Source organism: Oryctolagus cuniculus, chromosome 3 (assembly GCF_051225735.1).
Source record: "Oryctolagus cuniculus isolate XC-2025 breed Fujian yellow rabbit chromosome 3, ASM5122573v1, whole genome shotgun sequence".
In the NCBI taxonomy this organism is placed as follows: Eukaryota; Metazoa; Chordata; class Mammalia; order Lagomorpha; family Leporidae; genus Oryctolagus; species Oryctolagus cuniculus.
The window spans coordinates 11,897,684-11,922,395 of record NC_142869.1 but is presented as its reverse complement, the minus strand read 5'-3'; the positions used below and the strand labels follow the sequence as shown (position 1 = coordinate 11,922,395).

General features: G+C 38.3%; 1 protein-coding gene across 6 annotated transcripts in view; it reads right to left on the bottom strand.

Annotated features, from left to right (window-relative positions):
* The window catches only part of COL4A4 (collagen type IV alpha 4 chain), a 184,696-nt gene that overhangs the window by 92,052 nt on the left and 67,932 nt on the right, over positions 1 to 24,712 (bottom strand). For all 6 annotated transcript variants that reach the window (XM_070070110.2, XM_089328924.1, XM_070070107.2 and 3 more), the window contains 13 exons: positions 15,756 to 15,890; positions 14,620 to 14,664; positions 13,810 to 13,926; positions 9,839 to 9,907; positions 7,434 to 7,469; positions 6,038 to 6,100; positions 5,627 to 5,662; positions 5,402 to 5,443; positions 3,101 to 3,181; positions 2,023 to 2,076; positions 1,685 to 1,744; positions 845 to 889; positions 487 to 540 (listed from right to left, as the gene is read on the bottom strand). In XM_070070110.2, the coding sequence (XP_069926211.2) occupies positions 487 to 540; positions 845 to 889; positions 1,685 to 1,744; positions 2,023 to 2,076; positions 3,101 to 3,181; positions 5,402 to 5,443; positions 5,627 to 5,662; positions 6,038 to 6,100; positions 7,434 to 7,469; positions 9,839 to 9,907; positions 13,810 to 13,926; positions 14,620 to 14,664; positions 15,756 to 15,890 (837 nt within the window). The remainder of the gene's footprint in view (positions 1 to 486; positions 541 to 844; positions 890 to 1,684; positions 1,745 to 2,022; positions 2,077 to 3,100; positions 3,182 to 5,401; positions 5,444 to 5,626; positions 5,663 to 6,037; positions 6,101 to 7,433; positions 7,470 to 9,838; positions 9,908 to 13,809; positions 13,927 to 14,619; positions 14,665 to 15,755; positions 15,891 to 24,712) is intronic.

The window sequence follows — 24,712 nt, the reverse complement described above, 5'->3', positions numbered from 1 at the left end:
GAAGTCACTACGTTTCTTGATAACACTATGTCTAACTTGGTACTCTAGGACAAAGTGTTTATTTAGCTGGAAGACCTGAATCTACACTTCATTTCAACAACAAATTTTGGCCTCCTTGATTGTGTGTATTTAATGCTCTCATCGTTTGCCCTGCGAAGGAGCTGAATGTGAGGCTACAAAGCTTTCCAGAATCCTGGTTTTCATCTCAGCCCTGTCAGTCCATAGACTTCTTGAAACTATCATTTACCTTCAAAGGGATTGCTTCTCAAAAGCAAAGCAAACACGCTCATGCTGAAGATGAGAACGGTATAATCACGCATCCAAATGCACCATGTGAATTAAAGCAGTATATATAAAATTAACTCCATCTCTTCCAAAGGTTAACATTTTTGAATGATTCTTTGAAAACTTTTTTTCAAATAAATGAGCTAACATGAGGGATATACAATTTTTTCAGGATATCCTCAAACGGTCTCACTTTTTTACCTTAGGGCCAAGAAATCCAAACTGCCCAGGTGCTCCAACCAGGCCTCGTTCTCCCTACAAACAAGCACAAACATGTGGTTCTGTTTTTCTTTGAGCGAAAGATGAGCTCATTCTCATTACCCTGAACACATGTTCACTGAGACTTTGAGTCTGAACACTGCTCCTGGGTTGCATCAGATATTTTTTTTCTCAGTTTTTGCAGCGACAGCTAAATCCTGCAATCCATGAAATTAATGTTTCCACTTTCCCAGTTACCATAAGTGTGCATGCAACAGTGCAACTTCCAATGACATGGAATGGCAGAGCTGCATTTATGAATGAAAACGTAATTATCATATCTATAATGTGGTGCATTTACCTTCAGTCCTGGGAAACCTGGAGATCCATAGGAACCCGGGTCACCCTAATAAATTCACAAAAGCAACACAAACAGAATTAAATTACAGTACAGGAACCAGATTGTGGCAACATTTTTTAGTTTACCATATTAGTCTTGTTTGCAAAGGTAGTTGTCTTTATAGCAGCTACTGCATTAATAGTTTTATTTTAAAAATTCACATAAAATTACCCATGTTTTAACTAAGAACAGATTTTCATTGCTGTCACTTTTGCAATTTTAATCTATTTAGCACTATTGTTGCTTGCAGTAGGCAAGATATGTTTGAAGTCACTGAAAATAATTTGTCCGGAAATAAATAGGTGTTTGGTACATCAGCAACAATAAAAATGACCATGGAAGGCAATATTTCCCCCATTCAGTGCTAAACGTGGAGCCAAACAAACTCAAAGCCATGCCAGCTGGTCTGCCTACACGGTGACTCTGAATGGGCATTCAATTAGTGACATTCATGATGATGTTTGGGGTCTGACATTGTCCTTTTGTCTTAGCTACTGCCTCTAGATCAGCACCATGTTTTATCAAACAGATTCAGATTAACTATTTCAAGCAACTGTCACATTGATACTGAGCCAGACAGGAGATGCCACAATCCTGTTACTTACCCCCCACTTCCTCCATCTTCTGCTCACCTATTTTGTCTAAATGATATCAGTTGGCTATCACACAATTATTTTCCAAAATATTTCACTCATTTGAGTTATTCTCTACTTTCCAAGCTCATAGGAATATAGATCGAGGCTTACAAAAATGTGACAGATGCCTCCAAAGCCACAGAAGTTAACAATGACCAAGCCTCACCCGAGGTCCTGGGAATCCAGGAATACCTTTCTCTCCTTTTGCCCCAACGCCAGGTTTGCCCTTTAAGAGATGACAATATTTAGAGAGATTGAAGCAATAGTATGTCAGCAATATGAAAAGTGAAAACAGAATGAAAAACAAAATTATTACCAACAGCTTACAGAAAACAAACACTTTAGAATAGAAGTCCTATAGGATTATAATAAAATAGTTTGTTTAAAAAAAGGTCTAGTGATATCCATTACAGCTAAAGCAGATAAAAACCAGGCAAAATAAAATTTCATGTGAAGATAGTATATCATACAATTGGGGAGGAGGAGGGTACTTAATAAAAATACCTTGGGTCCTGGGGGTCCTGGCAGTCCAATCATTCCAGGAATTCCTTTTAAACCCTAAAAAATTATAATGAATATAATCTGGCTTACTCTTATTCTTTAACTTAGTGAATTCCATCTCTGAAAAACCCATTTCACTAGCTTTTTTTTTTATTTAGACAACCTGTTTCACTAGCTTTTGAAAATAAGGGGTTACTGCTGACCTGTCACTAACTAGCACTTAGAAACTTGGCACCACCTGCACCACTTCTCCATGTGAGAAGTAAGGGGGCAGGAGAGTGAACCACCATGGAACCAGGACAGAGGGCAGTTAGGGAAGTAGCCATTGACATAAGTGGCCCTTTTCTGGGCAAAGTAGAGAAATTTAACCATGTAACCAAAAAGGGACCACAGAGTCTGCTTGTGGTATTGGAGCTATCAATGATGGAGGCTGACAGAGGGGTTAATATGTGTCAAGAATCCATGGCATGGGGCTGGCCCTGTGGTGCGACCAGTAAAGCCACTGCCTGCAGCACAGGCATCCCATATGGACACCAGTTTGAGGCCTGACTGCTCCACTTCTGAACCAGCTCCCAGCTAATGCAGCTGAGACAGCAGCAAGAAGATGGCCCAAATGCTTGGGCCCCTACATCCACCAAAGAGACCCAGAAGATGCTCCTGGCTCTGGCTTTGGATAGGCCCAACTCCAGCCATTGCCTCCATCTGGGGAGTGAACCAGTAGATGGAAGATTTCTCTCTCTCTCTCTCTCTCTCTCTCTCTCTCACTCTCTCTTTGCCTTTCAAATAAATAAATCTTAAAAAAAAAAAAAAAAACAATAAAAAGTCTATGGTGTGCCCAATTTGGCAGCTTGAGTCAGGTCCACCTTTTTTTTACTCAACTCCACAGTTGAGTAAATCCAAGAACACTGGTACCTTCCCAGCCTCAATTTTCCACTCTGAACAATGGTGTTAACAATAGTACTGACCTAGGAAGGTAGCTTTGAGATCAGTGTGGTGATGCACAAAATGTTGCTGCTGCAGGTACATGTTCAGAGGCTGTTTTCTCTTACGATACAAAAGTGACATATGGATTTGAGCTTACCTTTTCTCCTTTATAGAGACTAAAGTCGGGTGGCTCTACCAGTAGGGTGGGTCCAGGCGAACCTTGCTGGCCAACCTCACCCTTTAAAAGAAAAATCAAGAAAATAGGAATTGCATATGAATCTATGGTTCAAAGACTTTCAGCCACATAATTTGGTATAATCTGTTTTCAGTCAAGTAGATCACGAACTTCAAATATAATTTCAAATGATATTTGTTATTTTCTTACTAATATGTAATATATACTTATTCTTAAAAATAAACAGGGGGTGCAGCTTTGTGGTGTAGCAGGTAAAGCCACCGTTTGCAGTGACGGCATCCTGTATGGGTTCCGGTTGGAGTCCCTGCTGCTCCTATTCTGATCCAGCTCTCTGCTATGGCCTGGGAAAGCAGTGGAAGATGGCCCAAGTCCTTGGGCCCCTGCACTCCCGTGGGAGACCCGGAGGAAGCTCCTGGCTCCTGGCTTCAGACTGGCTCAGCTCTGGCTGTTGTAGCCATCTGGGGAGTGAACCAGCAGATGGAAGACCTCTCTCTCTCTCTCTCTCTCTCTCTCTCTCTCTCTCTGCCTTTCTGTAATTCTGCCTTTCAAGTAAAATAAATGAATCTTTAAAAAATTAAAATAAAAAAAAATAAACTTAGGGGCAAACAGTGTTCTGTAGCTGGTTAAGCTACCACTTGCAATCCTGGCATCCTTTATTGGAGAGCTGGTCAGAGTCCCGGCTGCTCCACTTCCAATCCAGCTCCCTGCCAATGCAGGTGGGAAAGCAGCAGGTGATAGCCCAGTTGCTTGGGCATCTGTCACCTACCTACCTGGGACACCCAGATTGAAGTTCCTGGTTCCTAGCTTCACTCTGGCCCAGTCCTGGCTGTTGCAGCCATTTGGGGAGTGAACCAGTCTGTCTGTCTTTCTCTCTATGATATTCTGCCTTTCAAATAAATAAATCTTTTAAAACCAAAAATAAACAGAAAATAAAACTAATCCATTATATTATCATAATTCAAAATAATCTTTATAAAAATTTTAGTATAATTTTTACAGTCTGTGCGTGTACACACATATATTTATATATGCATATATACATATATTCACATATGGACATATATGTGAATAATGGTTTGATGAAATTTAAAATGTACTATAAGCAGAATAACACCACATAATGTAAGCACAAATTAAAACATATGATCTTAGTAAATTTTCCAATAATTTTGTATTTTTCTTTTATAATCAAATCTTGCAAGAATTTTCCTATTGTACTAAAAATTCTTCACAATCCTGATTTTTAATTCCTATCCTATAATCTATCCTAAAAGTATACTAGGAGTTATTAGACCCTTCTGTTCTGGTGAGATTTAGATAGTTTCTAACTTATTTTCAACATTATTTTATAACTCTATAAAATAATTAGCAAAAATTTTTTAATTTATGGCATTGTAGATATTATTCCATTGGAGAAAGAATATTCCTTGAATTGATTGTGCATTATGAAACTATGAATGCTCACATGTAACTAGAAGATAATTATGTTGTACTCTTCAGAATATTGTTAATACTTTGTACTTATTATCATTTCTTCTTGGCTTAGTTAAGAGCTGGTACGGAGCAGGTCACCTGTGTTTGCAAATCAGGCCCTGTTGGCTGTGTTACTTTGGGCAAGTTCCCTAGTTGCCTGAATTCCTAAACCCCTCATTTTTCTTCTCGGTGAAATGGGAACAATAATATTGCCTACCTCAGAGGATTATTTTATTGAATAAATAATGCCCATAAAATGCCAACTACATTGAGCAAAACAAAGTAAATTCTTAAATATATAATTACTAAAACCATTAATATTTTTGACAGACACAAACACCTAATATTTTCTTTCTGCTAAAAGGACATGTTTGTGGGGGCTGCCAAAGAGGGCAGGAGGGAAGTGAGTGTGCTAAGTACTCATGGTTTCAGTTACTTCTACTTACATGTATGTGTGGGGCTCAGGATTCTGATGAAATTTGTGAAGTTAAGCCAAACAAATCAGTAATTAAATTATTACTCTGGCTATTATACACTGTCAAAAATGCTCAAACTCTTTTTGCTAGAGTAAATTACTTGGATTTAGTGTTGAATTTTTATCAGAAGTGTCATTTTACAGCCAAGAGTAATGGTACCATAATAATTCAGCAAAGAAAAGCTCTCATCCCTAAAACTGGCCAGTGACTAGATAATGAGCACAAATTAAACAATAACCAGTGCCGCCCCCACAGCTGGGCAGCACACACCCTGTGGCTTCTGCTCCTCTTCCATGTAGAAGGTGATTCTTACCGGGTCTCCCATCTGTCCCTTCACTCCCACACCAGGATTTCCCTGAAAAAGAACAGAATAGAAATATAACAGCCTTTGAATTTTAAAAAAGTACTTAAAAGCCATGAAGACTTCAGGTTAAATCGTGGGAAGTCCAATAAAAGCAAAGATAAAATTCTGGCAAATATTGGCAGTTAGTTCTTTCAATGCACAGACTCTTATGTGTCTTAACTCATGGCTTCCTACCTTCAAACCCGGGCTCCCAGGACTGCCAGGAGGTCCCTAAATCAATGACAAAAAAAAAAAAAAAATCACAAATTGGTCATCAGTTGTAGAAATTAGAATGTATCTTTGTTGGCTGCCCCAAGTTCACATTTAGAAACTTCTTAATTGTAAAATTAACTCACACGAAGGGCTTTGGATCCTGGACGGGATGCTGTTATACATGAACGTGAAGCCACTGGCTTATCCCCGGGAGATCTATGCTTCAGGTGGCTGTTCCAACCACTAGGGTGGGTTTTTGCTTCTGGTGCATCAGATAGACTCTGTCAAAGAGCCCTTTGGTGCCTGACCCAAGACTTCAATTTTTCTTTTTTACTTTATTTTAATGTTGACTTTGGGCTTTTAGAGGGACTGCATAGGCAGTGCTGTTCTTACCATTAACCCTGGAGCTCCGGAATATCCCATGGGACCTGCAGGTCCTCTTGCACCCCTAGATCCCTAGATATACATATATAAAAAAAATCAATGTCTTTGTTGTCAAAAATGTAATCCTTGTCTATAGCAAGAACTGCAGCTAATCCCTAAGAAATCACAGCTCGTGCCACATCTGCCCTGGGGGATCACCTTCAACAGTAGCTCCGACATGGCCATTAGAACAACACAGAGATGGACAGTGGCAGCGCTCTGGGAGGTGTGACAAATTCCCATCTGTAGGATTCAATTAAGTCCCAGAGCTTAAGTGAAATCATTGCAAATAAAGCTTATAATAGCAAAAGTTTACATGGCAAACTTCTTATTAGCTACTCCTAATACCCATGGATGTTACAATTTATATATATATTATGATGCTTTTAAATTATTAATATTAATAACTAATATTAAAATATTAATGCATTTACTTCCTAATATACTTGAAAGCAGTCTACAACAGCAACATGAATGAAAACATTAGCTCCAATTCACAATCACAATCATTCATAAACAATTTTATGTAACATCTAAGTCAAGGCAAAACTGCACACAAATTGACAAGGAAAGGTTGTATCTGGGCAATCCTGGAAGAGCGGAGAGACTATCGGTTCTGCCACTGATTCTACCTCCAATGAATGATTTATGTAATCAAATTGCCCTCTTTAGGAGGATAAATGGGTGTTTCTTTTAACAGGGACATCAAAGTATCTCATTTATTATGTAGAAATGAGTTTTAGCAGTAGTAAGGAAAACCAACCTGGAAAAATAATTCCATCAGGAGCCAGAAGTTACAAAGCAAAGTTATAACTCTTGGGAAGCAAAATTACTTCTAATTTTAATCCAATAAATGTTGATAGATTGAAAGATTAATATTATCATTCAATTAAAGATTTCAGGGAGATGGAGATGGGGTAAAATATTAAATATTATATATAATTGCTGGCAAGTGAAATTGTATAGAGAGGCGATGCACAGTCATTTCACTTGACATATATTTGTAGTTGGCACATATACATAGATGTGTACATTATACATGTAGTTTCTAAACAGACGTGCCTTCCTGTACATTGTATCTGTATATGCCTGAGCAACACCAGATTATGATTAAGATATAGAAAAGAGGAAGCTTGTTGAGATTTAAGGATAGTTTCACAGGTGTGCAACTTCTGCAACCTCACAGAGCTAACTAACCTTGATTTAATACTCAATGTAGTCATCTTGAAATTCTCAATAATTTTTAATATAAGGAATCTACATTTCCATTGTGCACTGAGTGGGCTCACAAATTATGCAGATCTAGTATGCATGAAAGGCTGTTTGGGGAGCAAACAGGAGCACAAAACAAGCTCAGGAGACTTACTGGTAAGCCGTGTGGTCCTGGATCCCCTCGGTCTCCCTGCAACAGTAATTACATACTCCTTTATGGGAGAAACACACTTTTTCTAAATCTCAGATTATGTACATGTAGAAATACACAAAAAATTATCCGAATTGGCCTATTTGTGCCATTTGTTCAACTTCTGAGTGTTGAGAAGACAACAGCAGAAGGGCTTTATGAGGTGATTTTTCTCTCTCCACTCTTAGGCTTGAATTTTCCTTTTACTCTTTCTCCAGAAAGATTGTTTGGGTCCTGACAACACAGAATCAAGATTTTTGTCTTTCAGTTCAAATTGTTCTAAATCCTCAATGCAATGGCCCCATTTTCTTGATGTTTATCCGTCTCTTGTCTAATGGTCACATCTTGCCTTGGTTGAGACACCTTGCTCTTTGGCCCATCCTAGAGTGGACATAAAATGAATTCATGGGGGAATTCTCTCACCTCTGCCTCTGTTCAGATTTATTGCTTTGTGACTTTGCACCAAGACTCAATCTACTCTAAAGCATCAAAGAGTGTATAGTCTTTTGGATTCAGACTACTTAAGTGTAAAATGTACATAAGATAAAATTTAATCATTGTTAAGTATAGTTATTTCTGTGGTACTAAACATATTTACATTTTTATTCAAGCATGACCATCATCCATCTTCAGAACTTTCCACCTTCCCAAAGGAAACCCTTAACCTACTAAATACTAACTCCCCATTTCCTCCCCCTAGTCCCTGGAAACCTTCAGTCTACTCTTGTTCTCCATAAACTTGACTATTTTTACAAAACTAATTTAAGTAGAATCAAATAATATTAGTCATTTTGTCACTGGCTTATTTCACTCAATCTAATTTCATCGCTATATCCAGGATAATACATGTGTCAGAATTTCCTTCTTTTTTAAGGCTGAATAACCATCCATTATACACATATGCCACAAATTTAAGTTTGTTCACTTAAATGTTGATTGACCCTTGGGTTCCTTTCACCTTTTATTTATTTTAATCAATGCCACTGTAACCATAGGTGTACAAATACCTGAGTTTCTGCTTTCAGTTCCTTCAGGTATATACTCAAAAGTGGAGTTACTGGGTCAAATGATAATTTCATGTTGAATATAAGTACACCGTACTTGTTCCAAAATGATCTTACTTTTGATTCTGTTTATTAACATATAATTAAAGCTATAATAAATCCATAGTTCTTGACAAATACAAGTAGGCACAGAGGACACATAAAATACTGTGAGTTCATTAAAGAGATTACCCTTTGGGGTAGCAAAGAACTTAAGGGTCTAACAGAAGCAATCATTGTCTACTTTTCTGTAATTGTAGAATAGTCTTCCTTATAAGAAATGACCACATGCCTTGAAAATGTACTGTATCTTTCTTCTTGATTCATCTTTTCTACTGATCTCACCCTATGTATCTATGGCTTCTCATATTGCAGAGATAAGATGGTTACCCAAGAGTTAATTTCTATGTTGATTGTAAGATGCTGGGAAGGGCAGAATGAATAGAAGGAGGTTGTATTTAAATAAAAAAGTAGGGCAATCTGTGTATAGTTTGTGTACTTCATTAATTGTGACAAATATACTATGAGATTTTTGCAATAGGGGAAGCTGGTTGTGACTTACGGATTGTAAGATACACCACAATAATATGTTAACAATAGATGAAGCTGGATCTGGGGTAAATGGAAACTCTGCCCTACTTCAGAGTTTTTGTTTTATGAATTTTAAACTATACTGAAATAAAAAGTCTTAAAATAGAGTTAATGTTTGAACATTCACATACCACTCCCTGCTAAAGCACAGCAGTATTAAATTTATCAAGATAGGCTATAGGGTTTTCAAAAGCTGCAGTATCAATAGTGGTGATTTTTATTATACTGAATAACAAATATTGATATTAAAATATTTTAACTACAAAAAGCAATGGTTCTCAAAGGGGTTGATTCATCCCCACCTTTATTCCTGGGTACATTTGGTAATATCTGGAGATGTTTTTTGTGGGATAAAGAGGAGGATGTGCTAACAGCTTCTAAAGGGAAGAGACCAGAGGCCAGGGATGCCATCAACATCCTCTAACATACAGGTCAGCCTGCACAACACATGAGCATCTGACCCACAATGTCAACATTGCCAAACTTGGGAAATCCTGAAATAAATTCATCACTTGTGGTTCTCAATGAATAGAAGGCACTAGGATTTTGTAGCTAGAGTAACTAAAGCCAATATGTTCATATAAGAAATATGGTACCATCCCAGGGTATCAATGTGATGACAAAAATCAGGATAGTTCAAAAGAAATCTCTGTTCGAGGGAACACCCACCCTGTATGGGCTTAACTATTTGGGGGAAAAAAATTAGTTTCATCATAACATGATCATAATACTTACCTGAATGCCTTTAATTCCACGAGAAATGAACAGTGAATTTCCTTTTTCTCCACTTTGCCCAGGAAGGCCCTAAAAATAAAATATTCACTTACAGTTTTTGTATTTCCTCTTCTTTTTATTAAATAATATTTAAAATATTTGAGAGGCAGAGTTACAGACAGAGAGAAGGAGATATAAAGAGAGGGAGAGACAGAGAGAGAGGATTTCCACCTGCTGGTTCACTCCCCAAATGACCACAAAGGCAGGAGCTGGGCCAATCCAAAGCCAGGAGCCAGAAGCCTCTTTCAGGGTCTCCTACACTGATAGCAGGGGCCCAAGCACTTGGGCCATCTTCTACTGCTTTCCTAAGCCATCAGCATGGAGCTGGATTGGAAGCAGAGCAGCCGGGACTCAAACAGGCACCCGTATGGGATGTCGGCACTGCAGGTGGAGGCTTAACCTACTATACCACAATGATAGCTCCTGCATTTCTTTTTCTATTCAAAATATTATTCTCAATAAAATTGACCTGATTATATGTTTTGCTAGAGAAAATTTCTTTATTACTACTATCATCCTAAGGTGTTCACTTATATCTATTTACTATTTAATTAATATTTGTTAGGGAATTTCTCCAAAAATGTTATCTACTAATATACATTTACTAATTATTCAGCAGAGAAATTGCATTTTCCTGGTAATATAAAGCACATATGTTATTTTTGCAAAAAGCCAATTTTTCTACTGTTTAATTTGTGTTCTAGAAAAAGATTCCTGATTTTGCTCATTTTAGTAATTCGTATCAAACACAGAGCCTATAGCCTATGAATCGTTTGTCAGAGTAACTTCTAAAATTATAGCCAGTTTCTTTTGCAAGATTTTTGTATGTAGTTGCTAGTTTGCTTCAGGTAGTTTCTAAAAGTTAATGAAATACTTCATTCATTTTTTTCTCCCCAAGGTTTTCCTACTTAACATCTTAATATCCTATTTAATGTCTTAGCCTGGTTACCACAAATAAATTCCACCAACTTCACTATCAAGCACCTATGAAAGACACCAAAATTTCAAGATTAATCCCTCTTACAAGAACTGGAGATATTTAACAGTTTTACGGGAAGTTCTATAGGAACTGAACAATTTTATGGGAAGAGGTTACTTAAGAAATCAGGCAATTGTAGTGTTGTTCAGTTCTAATCTGCATGAATTTCAGCTGCTTTTAAGTTTAAAAGAAAATCTTCCCACAACATGGTCCAAATTCCATTTACCAGTGTGACTGAAATTCAGTCAGTGCATGCAGTAACACACTTTACTACTAGCGCTTCAGACTAAAAACCACTAAATAAATAACAAATACTAATCATAACCACTGACTGGTCACATCACTCCTTTCAATGACTGCAATGGATCACTGCACATCTATTATTCAGGGCACACACAGACAGACACCAGAGCAAAGCAGGTAGTCATGTTGCCTCCTAATTTCTCAGTGACAAACAAATGACCTTTCATAAAAACATTTGGAAGAGGGACTTGGCCAGCAAAGAAGAAAGTGAAGCAAAGGAATGAAAAATGGCAATACTGGAAGTAAAATCAAATGCAGCACAAACGGGTCATAGGGTAATAGTTGACCATGGGATGAGGGCACCTGTCATAAAAGACTATCTGTAACCCAGGATCTCAGTGAAGATGAATTCATCAAAATCAAACAGGAAGGAGAAGAAAAGGATGACGCTGTGCTGGAAGAAGTGACACAGGCAAATAAGTGTCACATGAAAGGAAATTTTTGAGATATTTCATAACACTGGGAGCTGATCCAACCTTAGAAAGGAGTATGACACTTCACCACGGCAAAGAAAATATGTTCAATTAGTACCACAAGTTAAACCATGAGAAGAAGGCAAACACTGGTTTAACTAGTCTTGGTAAGCCTTTATAAACAAAACAATTTGATTCTCAATGCTTCAAATTATCATATGATACGTAAGTACTAATGTTTTCCATTTCTCATCAGATTTATAATTGGTAGTATAGAGTTTTTAATGTTCTTAGAGACATTTTTTTTGGACAGGAAGAGTGGACAGTGAGAGAGAGAGAGAGAGAGAGAGAGAGAAAGGTCTTCCTTTTCTGTTGGTTCACCCACCAATGGCCACCACAGCGGGCGTACCACACTGATCTGAAGGCAGGAGCCAGGTGCTTCTCCTGGTCTCCCATAAGGGTGCAGGGTCCAAGAACTTGGGCCATCCTCCACTGCCTTCCCGGGCCACAGCAGAGCTGGACTGGAAGAGGAGCAACTGGGACAGAATCTGGCTCCCCAACCAGGACTAGAACCCAGTGTGCCAGCGCTGCAGGTGGAGGATTAGCCTATTGAGCCGCAGCGCCGGCTGCTTAGAGACATCTTTTAAAGTCACGGAATAATAATTTTTTTCATGAGTCAAAAAGATTATTTTGTATGATTCTAGGTTGTCTGGTCATTCTTACATTCTCACATTGCTGTGCAATGTGAGGACTGGCTATATATTAAATGGATAAAGAAGAAAGTTGTGTTGCAAAGAGGCCATCATAACAAACACTGGTATTGTGGTCAGTCCTGTATGCTGTCTTACAGTTCAAATGAAGCCCAGGATCTCTCGAATGTTTATGAATCAGTAGAAAGAGGCTTGGCCTGATTTAAAGAGCTTAAGAAATACACATTCACCAGACTGCATTTGAGCCTTCAGATGGTTGAGTTAAAGCAAAGGGTGTTTGAAAAGCTTAAGAATGAAAGATGGTCACAGTTTTTACTTGATATCACAAGAAAGCTGTAAATATGGATATTCTTTCTCAGTTCTACTCAGATCAGTTCTTCTGGGATTTAAAGCAAAAGGAATTCTTAAGAAGAGAAAACAGGATTGCCATGGTGGTGGGTGATAAGAAAATACTTTAGAAGGCTCTTGAGAAGTCATATTTACTTAGGGAATGGGAAAGGCTGAAAAAAAGGTCACAGAAAATCTATTTTTAAATACCAAATAATTTTCAATCATCATCCACATTAGGTTAAAAAAAAGAGAGAGAAACTGCACATAAGGAATAGAGGAAAGAGAAATGTAAGTGTTGGAAAGGAAATGTGAGGTGCTAGTTCTTGCTGAAGATATATTTAAATAAAATGTACAAAAATTTAAGAAAAAAAAAGTCATGACCAGTAAAGTTTTTCCACAAGTGCTGGATATTGTCAGCTGTTTCCGTACATCCATTCCAAAACCATGCTAATTTATCTTCCTGCATTGTAGTCACTGCAAAGGCAAAAACTGCATTCCCCAGTCTCCTTTGCAGCCAGATGTGAGTTAGGTTCCATCTAAGAGATGTGAAAGAGAGAACTGAGGAGATCATCTTCCTGGTCTGTTGCTCGTGTCAAGCGTGAAGGTAGAAAGCTGAGGGTTGGTTTGTGAGCATCTGGGTATGGAGGTGAGGGATGATGATTATAATTAGGCACAGCAACCAGACTCCAGCTCTTGTCTAGCTATGAGCCCTTGGGATCATCAGGCTCATTTTGGTCCCTGACTTCCATTCTTTTGACCATTACAGTAAGCACCAAACTCCCTATATTAAATCTCTTTCTGTTTGAAACACCTAGAGGGGTTTATATTTCAACAGCAAATCCCAGATGATAAACATAATTCTTGCTAATTGGCCTCTCTGCTTCTTTCTTCCTAATGTCCATTCTCCAGACAGCAGCCAGAGACATCTTAATAAAACATCAATCACATCATCTTGCTTTGCATTAGTTCCTTTTCATGGCACAGAGAAGAAAATCTAGTTCCTTTGCATGGTCTTTATGGCCATTTATATTCTGGATCCTGCCCACTTCTCCATCTTCATTGCTTGGTCCCCTCCATTTGTTTACTATCCTCTGGGCACAGTTACATTAAGTCTATTTTATGAACACATCAAGCCTGTTCCAACCACAGTGCATTTGCACTTAAGGTTCCTATGGGGATGAACTCTGGGTGTCTTACTGGAAGGCCTCCTGAGCCAGGAGCTCCTCTTTCTCCTGGCAACCCTGGTTCACCTCTTGAGCCATTGTAGCCATCTCTGCCAGGTTTGCCTCTGGGCCCAGGAGGCCCTGGGTGCCCCTGCAGGAAATAAAATTATCAGTGAAGTTTTTTTGTAAGCATAAGATAACATAAAGTTTATATAATATGGATACCTATATTGTGTTCATTGTGGTTCAAATGTTTACTTAATTTTGTAAAACTTCCTTCCCCACCCAGAAGAGCTACAAATAAAAACAACTTTTAAAATGTACCCAAATTTAAATTAATTTAGTTTGGAGTATTCTGGAAGATTTGGGAGGAAATATTTCTAAGCATCCTTAGAAAGACTCTATGGAATTATATGACCCCCAAAGATGGCTCCTCCCTCTTTGATTGTCATATTAGAAATGAGAGCCTTGGGCCCACTTTCAATGTCAGAATTCAGTAGAAAATGAAAAAATCTTGATTTAAGCATACACTTACTTCCAGAATACTGGACTTGACAGGATGAGTTTATCAAGCTCCTATTTTTTATTTTTTTTTTCTCTCACCTGTTTGAAAACTTTGTTCTTTAAGTAGTGTTTTGGTTTTGGAGCTTTTGTGCAAAATTGAAATGCAGCCCTCCCCCCACCCATGCACTGAGATGAGAAAGCAAGAGTTTCTCTCTCTCTCTCCCCCCATATATGCATATGTATATAGACATATTTATATACATACACACATACACATGGTTTTAAGGGTGTTGAGTGTTTCTCCCTTTAAAAAAAATGAATTAAATATAGGAATACTTACAGGTATGCCATCCAAACCTGGAAATCCAGGAACACCAGTTGGGCCCTAAAATCCCAGAAAACAAAACAAAGATAAAATTCACTAAATTATTAGAGTAACGAGTTGATTTACTTGAAAACATTAATAGCTAATGGCTCCATGCTGGAATATGGTTAAACCCCTCTGAAATAATAATAATTCAACTGTGGTATTTAGATGTGCCTTGGAAGGCAATTAGGATCAGATAAAGTCATTGGGATGGATCCCTCATGATTGAATACTGGAGGTTTTATAAGGAAAAAACAGACCAGAGGAGACATGCACATGCCCTCTGTCTCTTGCCATGTGCCTTGTCTTGGGACTCTGCTAGCAAGAAACCCATCATCAGATGCAGCCCCTTAACCCTGGACGAGAACCATGAGGCAAAAGAAAAACTCCTCTTTATTAATAAGTACTCAGCTTCAGGTATTTTGTTATAATAACAAAAAACAGACTAATGACTGATGTCTAAAAATACAAAGTTATTATCTTCTAATTTCACATGCTTGAGTATATGTATGTGTGTATGTGTGTATGTGTGTATGTGTGTACCAGATCAAATAAAACATCCAATACACTGTAAACCAGAAATCCAACTTCTCAGAATCTATCCTCAAGTAACAAATTCTTGAATTTGAACACAGATAACCCAGAGTATTACTTTTGCTTAGTTAATCCACATAGTTGGGGTTGAATCTCAAATTCTTATCATCAGAGAATAAGCTATAGTTTTATCCATAACATGGCATATTCTGCATCATTTTTCAACTAATAAATTTAACTTGCATAAAATTGATATGGACTGGTCTCTACAGCATAACATTGCATGAAAAAAGGCTCAGCATGATACACTTAGTATGGTTTCCTGTAGGCCTTGTTACAAAGCCACGAAACAATACAACTCCTCACCGAACGCACACTTATATATTTAAGTGCATAGAAAACGTCTCAAGGATCCATATCTTCTCACAGGGCTTGGGAACGAGCATTGGGTGTCACAGAGAAGCTTAGATTTAATTTATGATAAAGTACAGCACGCATCACCTGTGACTATAACGGCCCCAGAAAAGCAGTGCTAGTGATTGGTTAACGTGACTCTCCTGGCAGAAGCAACTCACCTTATCTCCTTTGTCCCCTGCTGCTCCAGGAAGGCCACTGTCGCCTCTCATTCCTTTCTCTCCTGGAATCCCAATGGGCCCAGGGGGTCCCAGGGGTCCTATTGGACCTTGTGGTCCTAGTGGTCCTGGCTGACCCTGCAAAGAGAGATAAAAAAGGGGGTGAGACAATTCTTATCTTCTGACACAGCTTCAGACTCGCTTGGGCCTAGATAAAACTGGGCAGTTAGATTTGAGCACACACTAATAATAGAAGCACAAATGGTTGATGCAATACAAAAACAAGAAACAGTGACATTCCCTTTTTCAATCTGAATTTTAGTTTATGAAAAATTTGCATTATTTCATGTGTGTGTGTGTATGTAGTGTATATGTGTACAAACACACATATATGCCCTGATTATATTCTATTATTTTCATTCTGCTAATGACATTTATAGATTTTGGGCTGCTTAGTTAAGGAACTAAAAAATCAGTCTCATTACCATTGTGTGAGTGATACTTACTAGAGGAAAATTTGCCATATCTCTTATGTATTTCAAATAGCTAAAAATTCACCTGCCCTTTTAAGGTGAAACATTAATTTTTTTGGCTACCTTTACTGTGTTTCTTAGACATGACCTGGAATTAGGCTCTGCTTACCACATTATGTTTACACAACCCAACCTTCCATGAGTTAAAAGGCCACCTCTTGTTTTAGGTAAAGTTGGCTCTGTAATCCACCCTACTCTGTTAGTTTCCCTTACAGCAACCCATTTCCTTAGCATCATAGCATTTCTGACCTTTAAATTATGCATTTGATCATCAGTTTACTGTGTGTCTCTTTGATTAGACTTAAGTACTATGAGAGCAGAGATATTTGCTCATCAGTTCATTTTATCAACTGTGGGAAACAGGTAACTCAGGAAATCTCTCTAGTGTGAATAAGGGTTGGATGGGCTGGCAGAGATGATGCCCACAAGTCAATGGTCCACACTGGACCACCCATTCACCTGGGACTCCCTCCACCTGAGCCCTGTAGGGTTAAGAAAGTGATTTTCAGACTTTGCAAAAAAGCAGTTTTATCTAGTACCATGTTCATGATATATACAAATGAATTTTATTCATTCAAACATGTTTATTTTTCATAAAATAATCAACATATGAAACAATAAGGTTAAGGCACTCCTAGATGCAATATTCCACTCTCATTTGGCTAAATGAGACAAACAACCCATAGCATAGTATATCACAGGATCTCAACTGTAGAGAAACAAAAAAATAGACATTTTCCCAGAGGTATTTTTATAAACAACCATTCCTAGGAAGATACACAAAAGACAGTAGGTCTCAGGAGTGAAAATACAAGCAAGGGCAATGTCACCTTCTGCTTTGTGTGACCTCTGTAGGAAAGATTAATTGCCATTTTGCTCTCCATTAAGTCAGTGACTCAACAAACATTATTGACAACCTTTAACATCTGCCTAAATTTCATAAATCAGAAGTGCACCCTAGATTTAAAAAAAAAAAAAGACTGATTTTATTTATTTGAAAGGCAGACCCCAGAAAGACCCTTCATCCAGTGGCTCATTACCCAAATAGCCACAATGGCCAGCACTGGGCCAGGTGGAAGTAAGGAGCCGGGAACTTCCTCCTGGTCTCCTATGTGAGTTCAGGTGCCCAAGGACTTGGGCAATCTCCCACAGCCATTCCCAGGTGCATTAGCAGGGAACTGTACCACAGGGATCAGTGGCATTGCAGTCAGCAGCCTAATCCATACCACAAAGCCAGCCCCTAGAAGTATTTTCTTAGATATATTTTCTTCATACTTGTTCATCATTCTCATAATAGTTACCACTCATTGAATATGAGTAAAAGTACAAAAAGCCTGGACTTTTAAAGGGAAAAAATTATATAAATGTATTTTATAAAAATGGCAGAAAAAAAATAAAGTTTAGTTAATTTTGGCCCAAATCATTTGCCGGCATTGTGAGGTTATATGAATGTAAAATAGATATTTCAAACTACAATCTAAAATAAAGAATAAATAAATATAAATAAAAAGGTGACCTTTTAATTTATAGTAATTAATCTCAACATACACTTAAAAGTTCCCACTTTATCTAAACACAAAGATCAGGAAATAGCTTCTTTTCTTTTCATTAAGTCTGTGAATTATCCTTTTGTCTTGCAGGTGATTTATACATAATTTCTAAATTACTTTTTGTTAATGCAGTGCTTTGCAATAATGTATCATTTGGCTACATAACAAAATGCATGCTTGACTATAAAGGGTAACTGAGAGAGACAGCCAATTAACTTGCCACAAATCTCTTTAATGAGTTTCAGCCTAGCCATGCAATAGCAAATTCAGTGAGCTAATGGAATTTTATGGAGAAAAAGAGGAGTGGAAATGTTTAACACAGTAATAAGAATAATAAAACCCACTGAGCACAGAAATGTGTACTGATTTCAGAAAGTGCCATATAAAATACTTTCCAAAAGAAGGAAAATAGGAAACAGTCATTTGCAGTGTTGAAGGATGCTGACCCCTTCTCCCATGCCCTGGGCTTTGCCACACTGACTGTGTGGCCCTTTCTGAATAAATCCATTCTTTATTGTTTTTTTTTTTAATGACTTTTTTTTTCTTTGACAGGCAGAGTGGATAGTGAGAGAGAGAGAGACAGAGAGAAAGGTCTTCCTTTGCCGTTGGTTCACCCTCCAATGGCCTACACGGCCGGCGCGCTGCGGCTGGCGCACCGCGCTGATCCGATGGCAGGAGCCAGGAGCCAGGTGCTTCTCCTGGTCTCCCATGGGGTGCAGGGCCCAAGCACTTGGGCCATCCTCCACTGCACTCCCTGGCCACAGCAGAGAGCTGGCCTGGAAGAGGGGCAACCGGGACAGAATCCGGTGCCCCGACCGGGACTAGAACCCGGTGTGCCGGCGCTGCTAGGCGGAGGATTAGCCTAGTGAGCCGCGGCGCCGGCCCATTCTTTATTGGTTTTACACACACTGTCCTGTACCTGAAATGCTAGCCACTTCCATGAGTCCTCTCTTAGTGCTCCCAGGGAATGATTCTCTCATTCCCTAACCTTGCCTCTATAGTAACACTTGCTACTATGATTTCAGAGTACAGAGACTTGGTGCCCAAGGTCGGCATGGTAAGAAAGGTATAGAATAATCAATGCTTAGTAAAGTTAAAACAAGCCAGTCCTGAACCTAAGAGAAGATTTGTGTGAATGTTTTCTTATGCCTCTGTGCCACCAACCCCAAAACTTGGCTTACAATCATTATGCAAAATGGCAATAATTTCATACCAAAGCATGCAGAACACAACTCCACACCGTGCAAAGAGCCTGAACACAGTGATGTTATTATGAACAGAAGTTATGCCTTCATTTCAAGCACATCAAGTGGCAAATGGTAAATGAATCCTCTAATCTGCAAATGGAAAAACTAATGTAAAACACCAAATGCTTCCTTCTTTTTACAGCCACAAAGACTTTGTGATTTCTTTTCTTTTCTTTTCTTTTCTTTTTTCTTTTTTTTTTTTTTTTTTTTTTTTTTTTTTTTTTTTTTGACAGGCAGAGTGGACAGTGAGAGACAGAGAGAAAGGTCTTCCTTTTTGCCATTGGTTCAACCTCCAATGGCCACCACGGCCGGTACACTACAGCTTTGTGATTTCAGAGTTAGTACTACTTTTTCATATGCTTAGGTATTTTGCTACATGATACATTTTTAAATGAAATACATTAAATGTTGGATAACACTACTAAATCTGTCAGAAAGCTGTTCATGAAAATTTCGCAAACACTAATCTTTGAAGCAGTCATTTGTTACTTTACCCAATTGCAGTAAATAATTTATCCACAGTGATGTAGAGAAAGTCTTTTTTCCTTAATTCTTTCACTTAAAAGAAAGGATTTATAAAAATAACTATGCTTACAAGTATATATTTAGTTTTGATTTACAAAGCTATAATATAACTAACATGAGAAAACACATAAATAACAGGCCCATAAGATATTTTTATAACTAGAGTCATTAAAGAATCATAAGAATTTTCATTTTTTAAGAAATATGGCATCCACTCCTAATCCTGTACCTTTTACCCATGAATAACAATATGATATAAATCAGGTTGCTATCCCAGATTCAGTTTAGGAAAAGAAAAAGCTGCCCAATGGAATGACTGACAATCAGACATGGTAGCCCTGATATTTCTTTACTACAGTGTGCATGAAATTGCCTCTGTGAGCTATGAATCTCCATGTGAGATGGTGGATCCAGAAGAGCCACTGAATCCAGACATGACAATTGGCTTGGCCCTGGGAAATCGGAATGCAGTGTAAACCACTCATCATCTCTAACCTTCTACACAAAGGCCGAGTGGACATGATACCATCACACTTACCTGCACCTCCCTCCAGCAGCAGGGGCCCTGGGACCTATGGTATAAATGCAGGATGAAGGAGGTTGGCAAGGTGTCCCCTTAGGACTTTGTCCCTTGGTAACTCTGTAAGTCAGGAAAATCTTCCAAGCAGGGCTAGGATTGGTTACTTTTATTTCACAACAGAGAAGACCAAATGGTGAGAGGATACGTAGTTTTTAAAAACCAGAATCTCAATTTGTTAAGTCAACAACAGGAGTCACTGTGCACTTACTCCTCATGTAGGATCTTTGTCCTTAGTGTGCTGTACACTGAGATTTAATGCTATAACTAGTACTCAAACAGTATTTTTCACTTTATGTTTCTGTGTGGGAGCAAACTGTTGAAATCTTTACTTAATGTATGCTAAACTGATCTTCTGTATATAAAGAGAATCGAAAATGAATCTTGATGTGAATGGAAGGGGAGAGGGAGTGGGAAAGGGAAGGGTTGCGGGTGGGAGGGACGTTATGGGGGGGAAGCCATTGTAATCTATAAGCTGTACTTTGGAAATTCATATTCATTAAATAAAAGTTAAGAAAAAAACAGAATCTCTAAAATCACCTTTTTGGCTGTCACTATCAGGGACCTAACCCCTAAATCTAAGAAATTCTCTGTCATTTTAGTAGTCCAAGGATGGGAGAAATAACTACAGGTGGACAACTGCCAACAGTTGCACAGCCATACTTTCTTTTTTTTTAACTTCATGAGCAGTAAATCTGATTTTTAGTGTTTGGGGAATACAAAACTGTGGATGACAAAAGACTTAAAAAAGCCATGTTTAAAATTATAAACTCATTAACCAACAAGAAGAGGCACTTGCTTATTCCACACAGTATTTTTGAAAGCACTTGTAGGATTTTATAAAACATCCCTTTTAGGCCTCCAGGCCTTTCTCATTCAGATAACCATCATGTCTGATAACAACAAGGTCATTAGACTTTTAAAACTTTTGGAAATTTGTATCAGCAGCATTTTACATTAAAATTTAGCACCACTTCACATCTTGACAATATCTTTAAAATAATCCAAATAGACTTTTTAGTTGGTGTCTCTAAAAGATGAGAGATATATCCTTTGATATTTCCAGGGGCCCAACTGGAAATATCAAAATCCAAAGAATTTGGAATTTTGATTTTTTGAATGCCTGTCAAAGATGCCAAGAAGGCTGAAAATATCTGGTAGAAATAGGATCTCTTAAAATTATTACATAATATAGACCAAATATGATCACTGTTACAAAGTGATTACTCAAATGTTTAGAATGGGTAAATTTTCAAACAAATCATAACTCTTTCAATAAAAAGACTTCAGCTATTTTTAAACAATCAGAACTTAACAGAGACATTAAGAGAACATAATAGACTACTACAACAGAACACAAAATCTCTCTTTGGTCATCCCAAAATTCATAAATAAAACCTTAAATATAGAGCACATGGAATCACCCCATAACTTGGAACAATTTTAACAGAGTCAGAACTAGGGAAGATAAAATAGCTTACTGGAGCTGGCTAGAAAACTGACAGGGAGTCACCAATTAAACAAAAACTTTTAAAAGATGATGCTGCCATTTTTAAACAAATTTTTAAGACTATTTCAGAATATTTACTAACACATGGATGGCAAAAACCTCATTGCTTTTACAGAGGATCAGATTCTAATTCTACATAAAAGAAAAATAGATTAATCTTTTGTATACAAAAATTTCTTTCTTTCATAACCTTCTGTGACTTCCTCACACCTTCTGCAACTTACTTAAACCTTCCTATCTTTTCTGTTCCAGTCTAGAGTAAACTAGCCATAAACTAATTCTACAGACCATGTTCTTTCTTTTTTCAAAAAGTCTCCTTCCTTCTTAACCTTCCTTACCAAGAACACATTTCTATACTTGTGACTTTTTCCATCCACTGATTTCTTTGACTTACATTTTGAAATAACCCTTTAAAAACCTCCAAATTAAGACATTTTCTAAATTAAGATAACACATCAAATTTCAGCCTTAGCTACTTTCAAGCAGTGTTGAACTATTTTCATAGACAGTTTATGAAAACATATTTAACAAGTCCAAATAGTTTTTCCATTGAATATAAGTAGCTAAGCATACCAAAGTTTACATTTAGACATATTTATCTCATTTACACTTACCCAATTTACATTTAACAACTATACCTAGATGACTGAAGATGCTGATATTATATCATACCTCTACATGATTTAAGGTCAAAATTACATTTATATGGAATTCTACTCCTTTTTATAAAATCCTAGCTATAAACAACGACATTAAGCCAGAGATTACAAAATCCACTTTAAGGGTAGCATACTTTCTCTGCAATTACATCATGCTTTTTCCCAGCAAGAGGTTGAATTAGTGCAAAGAAGTATGAATGAATGAACAAATGAATGAATGAATAAGAAAGGTGCTTTTGAAAGATTTACTCATTTATTTGAAAGGCAGAGTGACATAGAGAGGCAGAGAGATCTTCCATCTGCTGGTTTATCCCTAAAGGGACATCAACAGCCAGGGCTGAATCAGGCTAAAGCTAGGAGCAAGGAACTCATCTAGGTCTCCCACATTTGTAGCAGGGGCCCAAGGACTTTGGCAATTTTCTTTGCTTTCCCAGGTGTATTAGTGGGAGCTGGATCAGAAATAGAGCAGGTAGGACTCAAAATAGTGCTTTACAATGGGATGCTGGCATAGCAAACAGAGGCTTAACCTACTGTGCCACAATGCCTGTCCCCAAGAAAGATTTGATATGCTAATTATACAGAATTTTACAAACCCTTTTTACACTCTGAGACTAAGACATTTATGATCCAAAGTGTAATGGAAAGGAGAAATTTATTTATTAGGCTTGCTTTGTGCCCATCAACCTCAATAGCTATAATTTCCTCAAACACACAGGTGCTCCTGGTACAAATCCATCCCTGCACTGGAAAGTGTCTTTCAAACCCTCTCCTTTAACAACCTCAACTGGTCCCCACACTGGACCACACTTCTGCCATGCCCAGAGTACATTTCAAATCATTCCAGTCTCATCTCATCTTTAAACATTTTTTAAAAATGTTTAAAAAAATATTTAAAAAAAAGTTCTTTTACAAAATTTAAGAAACAATATCGGCCAGCGCTGTGGCTCAATAGGCTAATCCTCCACCTTGCGGTGCTGGCACACCGGGTTCTAGTCCCGGTCAGGATGCCGCATTCTGTCCTGGTTGCCCCTCTTTCAGGCCAGCTTTCTGCTGTGGCCCGGGAGTGCAGTGGAGGATGGCCCAAGTGTTTGGGCCCTGCACCCCATGGGAGACCAGGAGAAGCACCTGGCTCCTACCATCGGATCAGTGCATGCGCTGGCCGCAGCACACCAGCCGCGGTGGCCATTGGAGGGTGAACCAATGGCAAAGGAAGGCCTTTCTCTCTGTCTCTCTCTCTCACTGTCCACTCTGCCTGTCTAAAAAAAAAGAAACAATATCAATAATCAAATTGATTAAAAGTGTCTCTACTGTTGTTGTTTTCTGATGAAATTTTCAAGTCCCATCCTGTTTCCCCAGCTATTTTCTAGAAATGGTTGAAATCAGGCCCCCCAAACGCCCACCCTTCCTGCTCCTTCCTTCTCTACATAGATGGAAATTCTGTGGCTTCCATGAACTCAGCCCAGAGATCATCTGTCAGCTCTGGCTCTCCTCCTTAGGCATGTCCCTCCCATGATCAAGCTCATCACACTTTCTCTGAACTAAATCTCACCTACATCCCACCAGGAGTTCCTAGGTCATGGTCTTGTCTCTTGCATGGGTCAACCAAGCACCAGCCTCCCTTGCCTCCAAACTCCTATTTTCTCTCCTCTGCCCCAAATAGCTGCCTACTAATCTTCTTTCAATTGTGACATTGTCATCAATATCTTCAATGGGCACAGTCTCCCTTCTACCACCCCAGACAACCTTATTCTCTGCAATGCCCACATCTTCTGCTCTAATCACACCTGTTTCCCCAAGGCCTTTCTTCATTTGTAACCTCATTTCTACCTGCATTTCACAGAAAGATGACGGCATCAGCAGTTACTTCTAACCTGCACTGAGCAGGTGGTGTATTCTAGGCAGGATGCAGTTCTGAACCCTTTCAGAGAAGTGGTCATCAAAGAAGGGTGTACTTTTCTGTAACAGGAGGAGAGAACCTCCATTTTGCTTATGGCCTTGTCTAAATACCAACAGAGTTTGTGGATTCAAAAGGCTTCCATAGCCTAGGCAACTCTTGCCAAGTGGTCACTGACGTCATACATAAGAATGTTAATTGTTAAATTAACAACAGGAGTCACTGTGCATTAACTCCCCATGCAGGACCTCTGTCCTCAATGAGCTGTATTTTGAGAGGCAACTGTAAAACTAGTTCTCAGTTTTTTTAGTGTGTGCGCATGTGTGTGCAAATTGTTGAAATCTTTACTTAGTATAGAGTTGGTCTTCTGCGTACAAAGTTAATTGAAAATGAATCTCAATGGTGAATTATACTGGAAAGGGGAGAGGGGGGAGAAGGAGGGGGGGAGTCTGGGTGGGAGGGCAG